Source organism: Haliaeetus leucocephalus, unplaced genomic scaffold (assembly GCF_000737465.1).
Source record: "Haliaeetus leucocephalus isolate CR32 unplaced genomic scaffold, Haliaeetus_leucocephalus-4.0 Scaffold92, whole genome shotgun sequence".
Lineage (NCBI taxonomy): Eukaryota > Metazoa > Chordata > Aves > Accipitriformes > Accipitridae > Haliaeetus > Haliaeetus leucocephalus.
In genome coordinates this window covers 3507666-3517189 of record NW_010972528.1, presented here as the reverse complement: position 1 = coordinate 3517189, position 9524 = coordinate 3507666, and the positions used below count along the sequence as shown (strand labels likewise).

The 9524-nt window shown below is 37.8% G+C and overlaps 1 protein-coding gene across 1 annotated transcript in view; it reads left to right on the top strand.

The window, feature by feature from the left end:
- Positions 1-9524, top strand: part of PLA2G15 (phospholipase A2, group XV) — an 18858-nt gene that overhangs the window by 444 nt on the left and 8890 nt on the right. The window contains exon 2 of the mRNA XM_010585218.1: positions 7850-8006. Coding sequence (XP_010583520.1) covers positions 7850-8006 — 157 coding nt within the window. The remainder of the gene's footprint in view (positions 1-7849; positions 8007-9524) is intronic.

Genomic DNA, 9524 nt, shown 5'->3' with positions numbered 1-9524 from the left:
CCCGGCCGCCGCTGCCCGGGGGTCTCCGGGGTGTTTCGCTCGGCGACCCCGCTTTGTAGGCGCCCCGGTCGCTGCGGGCACCGGGGCGGGGCGTGCGGAGCGTCTTCTCCGTGAGTCTGCCCCGGCGCTGGCAGGCCCGTCCCTGGCCCGGCCGCAAAAGCGAAAAACACAGGCCCGGGTAGGGGGGGCGGCACCTCACCCCACCTCGCATCCCATCGCATCGCATCCCGCCCCGTGGCGGGGACGGGACGGGACACGGACGTGCCGAAAACGTTAGGGTGCCTTTGCTTGTCAGTGGGCGTGGGAAGAATGGGGCTCGCTTAAATACGTTTTTAGCTCCTTAACTAAAAGCAGGCCCTCGTTTCCCAAGTTTTTACTCCGTATGAGCCTTTCCTAAAAGGGGTTGGAGTCGGATGTGGGAAGAGAAGTGACTGGGTGTTACAGCAGCCCAACTACAAGCATTTAAAAAATAATAGGCTTATTTCATCGCACAAGGTAGAAAAAGAATATCGATTACTGGCCTGTGGTTTCACCTGTTAACACGAACCCATTTGTAACAAATGTGTAGAAAGTATTCCTATAATAGGTATTAAGTAGTATTTGTTAGATGCTTTTTGTATCCATTGATAAGAAGAATCATAAATAAATTTTAAATGTTTTAATAACTTGTCTGCTGAAATTGTAATTCTTAAGCATTCCAATATATTAATTAAGTGCATTTGGTGATATGTCAGTAGTCAGTCCTGTGAATGTATTCAGTATGCTGTATGTTCTTATTACACAATTAACCTTGATGGTAAAGGGGGAAGAAAGATCAAGAAAATGGGAAAAGGATAATCAGTGGAATGTTGTTCAGTTTAAGCTCCATTTATTTATAATAATTTAGGCTCTGTTGTTGACTTTATTACTACTGTTACAAACTTCTGACATAAAAGGGTAAACACTAAGCAAGAACTTTTTTAGAGATGCTGTGTATCTCGGGACCACCATGTACAAATTCACAGTTCTTAATAGATGGCTGAACTAACTGAGAGGATGTAGATTTAGAAGTAGAAACTGTAAAAGGATGTGCTAAGAGGCTGGAGTTAAAATGTGAACAGAAATTATTGGAGTTCTGTCTGTGAAGGTTAGAAGCAATCTTTTATCCCATCTTTCCACTCTGTAATGCTGGGTTTTAGCAATAAACTTTGGCGCTTACTCCAGTGCAGGCTTCTTGATGATAAAGGTGATAGTGTTTTAGTTGCTGATCCAATATTCAATTCTAGCTATGAAGGAATCGAAGAAGACTTAAAAGCAATTGGGATAAAGGGATACTGATTATAGAAGCATGGAGTTACTACTGATGGATCTACTGTAAGTATGTATGTTCCTTAAGGATGCTTTTAAAAAACATGGCTGACCTACATTTTGTTTTCCTAAGAGACATTCTGGTAAATACTGCGTGGCTGAGCAGACATTCATCAATGATTGCTTTAAAACACAGACTTTCTTGCTATTACAGTGGATTTTCATCAAATGCTACAGAACTTGTATCTCTGACTGTTCTAGTCGGTGTCTGCGTTTTAAAATGTGCTGGTTTTGCTGCCCAGTCCTGACCTGTCCAGAAAGTGAAGATTCAATGGGTTTTAACATAAACAAATGTTTTGGGTTGTCTGTATGTTTGAGAAAGTAGGTGCTCTTAGGGAGTGATGTGCTCTAACTGCCTATTGTAAAATACCATGGTTTTTTGATGTATAGAAATGACTGTCGTTGTAAAAACACCTGCACTAAGAGCTTAGCTTCAATTAGACATGACATGGGCAGTGAAGGTCAAACAAATAAAGGAGAGGAAGGAGTGACTGTCGGTCGCTCTGGTTCTGTATGAAATGTTCTCATCTTGATTCTAGTTAACTTTTCACGACCTTTTCTTCACCCTTCTTGCGTATGTGACAAGATAAGCTTTTCAGGAATTACTGCGATGAGGATGGTAGAAGGGTTTAGGACAATCATTTAGGGAGGCATTCTAAGTGCTGGCTTAACACAGGTGTTTGGGAGAGGGGAGAAAAACACACATTGCGCTGGAACCACAAATGCAAAAGGAGATGGAGAGGTGTATGCAAGGCTACATAATACAGGCCTATACAAGCCTGAGATGGTTTTGGAGCCCATACAAGAGAGGGGGTACAGCGTTGAGCCTCCTGATTTATCTGGTTGGCATCTAGACCCCTAATTCCTGATATGTGTTCAGTTTTTAAATATGTTTTTTATCTTGTAGTAAATATGGTCTTATGATCTAAGCATTCACTTTTGGTCCGCTTGGAAGGTAAAACTCAAGTAGAAAGGGGAGTTAACAAGTTTGGTCTTATTCTGTGCATGGCAAGCTGGCTATCCGATCTTAAGGAACAAAGAAAGAAGGAATGGTGTTTAAAGGAATGTTGTCAACACAATGATCACTTCATAAATGTTTTAGACTGATGGTCACAAGATGCAGTGTAACTTGCTCTCAAATTTTTCACGTAATGACCCCACTTGCAGTTGCAGCCTGTGCTTATGCAAGTAACGGTGGAGGAAGTAGAGCAGTAGTTTGCAAATATGGGGCATTGCTCATACATGGATAACTTTTGTTCTGCTCCCCAAGTACTAACAAAATACTGCTGCTAGGAATATAAAATCTGAAAGCAGATGAGCTGCTTGAATACAACCTTGTAACTATTGGCTGTAGTTGTGGTGGCAACAGATCTCGGTTTTGCAGAGCCCTCTAACTGGCTCGGGTGAAGTGTGGTTCTGTGAAACAGCTAAGCCAATCTAACAGCTCATTAGTGCTCCCCCAGCTTTCCTTATGCCTGCTTATTGGCCACCTTGTGGAGTTGTTTGTCTTGATATAGCATGAGAAAATTAACCTGTTGAGGAAGAAGTGATTAATTTTGTAGTTGAATTATCTTAATGGAGGAGCTGGCACAAGGAATGTGGAGAGTGGCACCCCATTTGGATTAGCTTATTTTTTAAGCTGATCTGTGTATCATCAAATGGTGCCGTAGTAGCAGAAGCTACTATGCCTGAAGATCATGCTTGTACATACCAACGGAGCAAGACCAGGGACCAAACTGACATGGGTAGTAACTGACAGCAAAATACTGCAATGCAATTGCTCAGTTTTCCCTGAGCTTTAAATAACAAAGCATCAAAGGGTATTCATATAATAGTGGTTCTAGAGAAGAAGAAACACAAGGTAAAAGTCAAAACTTTACTTCCAGAGTCCTGCCTGAAGGCTTGATATCAAAGATACAATGCTCATAAAATATAAGGTGATTCTCTTGTTTTTGGGGAAAAGGGGACTGCTTAAGATACTGAATTGCTTTCATGCTTTTTTTTTTAAGAGTTTACTAGTCAGCCAGGACAATATATTCACACAGGAATATTTCCTTTAAGAACAAGGATAACCTACTCAATACCTCTGCTCTACTGACAATATCTACTAAAATATATATATATTCTGTACAAGTGCTTCTGGATATCTGCCTCATGTTTACATGCAATTATAATATTTTTGCACTTAACAGTTTGGTTATATATGCAACACTCTTGTCTTCTAATGCTTGCAGTAAGAAGTTCCTTTATTTTGTCGTTGCTCTTCCTCCTTCATTTTCTCATAGTCCATCGATAATCACTGCATACTATCTCATGTCTTATCAATTTTGGGAGCTGATAACCTGTCCTTATAAGATCAGTGGTGGATTCACTGAACTCTTTACCTTTTAGAGCTGACTCAACACAATTACTATATCAATGTTCTGATACCTTCTGCAAACAATTTGTTAGGTACTTGGCTAAAGTTTTCTAGAAAGACACCTAAATGAAGTTTGTTAATAATTGATTTACATGCAAACGAGGTTTGTCTGTGAATTCCTGCTGACTGTTAATTGAGGTGTGTGTGTGTTTGTATAGTCAGCTGGCTAGATGTCAGGAGTGATTTAAATGTTTATGCCTCATGTGATCTGAGGTATCTAGAAGTATCATGTGAGATGTTGTTTGCTTTCTTGTTCCTAATTTTAAACACAAGCCTTTTCTGTGGCAGTCTATCATGGAGTCTATGAGCTACTTTGAGACATTCTCCTTAGAGAACTGTGGTCAGAGTTTCAAATTAATTTTCCAGAAAACTTGGTTCATTTTGAAGGCATGCTAATTTATAGAACCAAAAAGATGACAGTTATTTGAGGAAATTAAAAAGTTACAAGTTAAAAAGTTACAATATTTGATATATATCCAAAGGCATTTGCATTTCAAAGTAGTAAAAAAGTACCAGTTGATGGCCTCTCTGCCACACAAACAATAGATTCCCCCCCCCCCATTATATAGGTACAATTTTTTTTCTTTTTTTTTTCCCAAATGAAACTTAAGATCCCCCTATTCATGGCTTTTGTTGAACGTCCTTTTTTCTTTGCTTCCTGAGCAGTATTAAGGCAAGTCACTTTCCAGGGTGCAAGTTGCTTATTGTCTTCTGCTGGGAACTGTGAATCAGTCATTAAGACTTAAGGATAGTGATAGGCAGGAGTGTAAATATATCCTAAAGCTAGTTATTGTAGTTCCCAGGAAAAGTCTGTAACATCTTTTAAACTCTCAAATGAAATTTTTAAATGTGCTTTCCATAAAGCTTAATCAAACAAGAACACATCCCAGAAGGAGATCTACTAGCTTTGTCAGGGCAGTTGGAAAAAAAAAGAAAAGCAAAAAGCAAAGCATCTATAAGATGGGAAGTGAATTGGGTTCATGGCTGTATTAGAATGAATTCTGTTGGGATTAATGTCTTTGTGAAAAATGAGAATATGCTAGAACTAATAGATCATCAAACCTGATGGAAACACTCTGCTGTGTATGAAATCTCATTATATTTCCAAATGTCACAGTTCAGAAGTCAATACATGTATTGCACAACTACAAATTAGGGAGGCAAGGGTACTGCTTGAGATCTTTTCTTGGACATCCAGTTTTAACTAGTGCTATTGTATTTTGCAGAACTAAACTTGCCAGTTATTTTGTACATCTGTGAGGTCAGTCTGCAGGCTTTAAAAAGTAAGAACTTTCTGTAATGTTTCCAGCAAAAAGGCTTAGAAACTACAGATAATGGTAGATGAGAAGATGAGAAAAATTGCTTACAGATTACTCTGCCCACAGATGCTTTCTGTGTATGGCCTGAAAGCAAAGGGAAATGTGTTTTTTCCTACTGCTTTCAAATTCCATCACAGAAAATTCAGAAAGGTTTGTCCTTATCCTACAGAATTAATCTTCAATGTGATCTATTTTTAACTTGTTACTTATCAAAAAGACACTAAGTAGTTCTCCAGCCAAAATGTAAATCATTAACGCTGTTAAATTGTGTGGGGTGAGGACTGAAGATCTTGCATATTTCTCTCCATAATGTGAAAATCAAAATTTGCATTTTGTTCCCTACAGCTTCATCATGAACCCTATTCAGCTTGCAGAATGTACTTTAGAAAATAAAACATGAGTTGTGAATTACAGTGATTAGCAGTTTCACTGTTAATATAGAAATGTAAACCTGAAAAAACCTTTTTGTTAATCCTTGCTTTATAAGCAAACAGGCATCATGCCTGTACCTGAGACTATTTTTTAACTCCAGTATTGTATCTTGGCACAGGTGGAACTTGCCCCTTATCTTTTGTTTAGAATTACATAAAATTACTGCTTTCCAACTTGTTCCTTATCATCCCTTAAGTAAAAATTAGTATGTAATGTTTCTCATCTGTTATGAATTGGACACAGGAGCACATCCTCTATCCTCAAGCTTCTTGAAGATAAAATTTTTTAACCAAATTAAACTTGCAGTTAATCTAAGATCATTCCATTAAGTCCAAGTGAGACTTTGTATGCTTTCCTGCTTTCAGTACTCTTTTTGATACATTTATCTTGATTATAATCTGAAACTTCTTCAGTTCTGAGTCTTCCTACTCTGAGCAGGAGTGCTTATGATTATTTGAGTGCTGTTTGGAAAACTCAGCAAGTTCTTAAAACTCTGATACTCCAGATGTTTGTCTAAGTCTTTGAAAGGTATCTTTGCTGGAAGAGTTTGATTTTTACACAAGGAAATGAGATTCCAGGGTAGAACAGAATGTCACTCTTCTACGTTGTTTTGCATTGAAACTGATGACAAAATCAACCTGTTCTGTCCTTGGCAGGTCTGCTGCTGCAACTGGCCAGCTGTGAATGATTGATATAAATAGAATTACACTCTGTTCCTTTTCTAATTAAAAGCACTGATACAGCACAGGCACGAGACTGTGGAACAAGCTGTTGCCTTATAGTTCTGTAAGCAATAACTAAACAGCATTTTGTGAGGTTACCAGACTGAACTTCAGTAAACTCTTTCTAGGGTGTGATGCAATACTATAATCTCCCTTACTATGCTTTCCAGTATATCAGAGTCCTTGAAATATGACCTAAAATAAACTGTGGTCAGCTACTGGGTCTTTTAACCTAATGAGAAAGTAGAGGTAGTTAATAAAGAAATCCTGAGGTGTATCTTTTCTGCAGTGGTTGAAGGTTGTAAGAGTGTGGTTGTCCAGGTCTATAGTTTGAGGTTCTGTCCTTTTTCAGTTCTGCAGTGTTCCTCTGAAAGCCTATCTGGCTTTCCAGTTAAATTAGGTGTTCCACTAAAAGGTAATATCTCTTTCTTTAAACCATTGCTAAGTATCAGAGTTCTATAGAAAAACTGTTTTGATTAAATAATTTACTGAAGTAGGGAAAAAAGAAAAGCAAATGTATGGGTAGGCCTGCATTAAAAAACTTCAAAATTAAACATTGACAAGTGAATAGGATAAAGTTATGCACACACTGAAAAGGTGGGAGGGTGTGGAGCTGAAAGGGGTGGGGGGAACCCTTAAGAAGTGCTTAACTCTTACATTTTTCTAATTCAGAGAAACTTTTCAGTTACTGAAGTATCTTTTGCCTTTCTGGTTGTTGAGGGAAAAAAAAGATTAAACATAATGTAAGAAATTTCTCTGGAAATTTGCTGTTGAAAATTGTAAAAGCATTTTTTTGAGCTTAGTTCTAATTTAGAAATAATATTCCTGTCTCTATCTAGTGCTTAAAATAAATAAAGGAAAAGAAAATTTCATCAAAGGAATACTGGTATTTGGTATATGCCTTTAAGAACTGTGCACTTCAGAGAAGGTGCAAATACAAGACCCTTCCCTCCAAGTATTACTGATGTAATGTATCAAAAAAAAAGTGAAGATCAAAACTGTTGTTGCATCCAAACATGAATGTAAAAGATATGAAACTATATATTTGGATTATTATGCTAGCTAACTAAATCTTGTGTAGCAAAGGTGCAGTTGGAGGTGAAGAAGTAAAAATAAAAAACATAAATGGAGCTGCTTTCACTTGACATTTTTTAATGTCAAATTGATAGTTTGCAAGCAACTGTTTAAAGAGAACAGAAAGAGTTGCATGTGCAGTTGTAATACTCTGAAGAAAAAAAATCTTCCAGAAAGATTCAGTTTGCACTTTAAAACACAGATGATTTTAATAATGTCCAAGACCATCTGTTTTTCATACCCATGGCCTAACATGACCTGTTCTTATACAGTCTGCTTTTTGAAGATGTGAACTGTTGATCCAGAGCTATTCTACATGGTGGTTCCCCACTGATGATTTTTGAAAATCCAAATATTTTCAGTGGAAAATGTGCATGCAGTACTTTGTTCTTGCATAACATTTTTTAATCCAGTTACAAAACTTAATGGTATCTTTGGATGTAGTGATACAGCATATGAGGGCTACAGTATTAAGATGTGTATATTATAATGTAAAATGTTATACACTTTAAGTGTCTTGTTTTTATATCTTTCAGTTCCAGGGGACTTAGGTAATCAGCTGGAAGCAAAGTTAGATAAGCCATCAGTAGTGCATTATCTATGCTCCAAGAAGACAGACAGTTATTTTACACTCTGGCTGAATTTAGAATTGCTTCTGCCTGTCATCATTGACTGCTGGATTGATAATATCAGGTAAGACTAGAAATGTTGCTCTTTGCAGTTACCTCCTTTCCTTAGACTGACATGCTTTGTACAGAATGGCTGCCTTAAACTTTCTTTTCTGATTCAAGACCGGTGAAAGAAATGACTTGGAATTCTGCTAGGTAGAGTAACAGGATGAATCAGAAGATGTGGCTCTTGCATCTGAGGTAGCTGTTCATCAGTGATGAAAAACAGAGGTTGTCTTAGTTTCTTCCACTTTCTCTCCTACCAGTTACCCAGTGTTGGTTTGGGCACTTATCAGACACTTCTGCAGGCTTACCTAAAGCAGAACATTTTCTGCTTTTTTGATGAGTTACTTAAGTTTTGATGAGGCAAGGGGGAAGGAGGTAGATTGGGCAGCTCAGAGGGGACAGGCAGGAGGAATGTGAGCTTGCACTTTTGCTGTCAGTGGCAGTCTCGCAGGCAGTTGAGACACACTGTGTCCTTCAAGGGCAGTCAGGAAGTCTCTTTCCAGAATTATTTTGGTTTAAAACATTGCCTAATTTAAAGCATCCAGACTATTTCATCATTCAGTCTGTTTCATTAATGTTCCTGTAAAAATTGTATAAAAACCTTTATGAAAACAAGAAATACTTAGCTTGTGCAATTTAAAAATATTGTATTGGCATGTTGCTCTTTTATGTGAATATACTGAGCCATTGTGTAGTTTTACCTCTGCTTTATGTCCTGCTATATGCCTTAGAGGTTAGAGATTTCTGGTGTGTGAAGATTTGAATATCAGTTCAGATTTTAAGACTGCATCTAGGGGTTAAAACTTGCATTCAGAAATGGCAAATGTATTGATACGGTATTAAAAACAAATGAACAAAACCCCGACAATAATAATAATAATCATAATCATAATAAAGACCCTGACCCAATGCTCCAGATTCTTCGTATCTCAAATTGATTTGAAAAGTATCTACAAAACACTCAATACTGCTGTGTGTTTCCTGAGGTACCAATCATTAGTCAAGAAATATCAAGTACTCCCTTATGCTGGTGTGGGTGTTCTAGTTAAACAGAAATGAATTATTTTCATCTAGGAGAATTTTTCCAATATCTGATTTTACAGGTATTTTATCTTCTACTGCTACATTCTTAATGTCCTTGACGAGTCTTCTCTATTGTGTGGCTTGATGCAAAGTGAAATGGCATAGAACTACATAAAGTAGCTTATATTCTAAAGTTGAAGTTCAGCCACAATTCTGTATACTCAGTTTTATGGAGAAGATAAGTCTCAGATTCTGCCTGTAAAGCATTAAACCAAAATAATTGTTTGCATTGTATAACCTCTTAACCATTAGAGTACTCTTACCATGCCTGCCAGGGTTTTTTTGTTTTATTTTTTCTTCTCGGTAATAGCACTTAAAGTTCTTGTTACTGCACTCAGAATGTAAGACCCAATGTAGTCGAGAGTTGTCATGTGGTAATATGACATGTTTCATGTTTTTCTCTCTCTTCCCCCCCCCCCCCCCCCCCCCCCGCATTCTCCCCACAGAACCACAA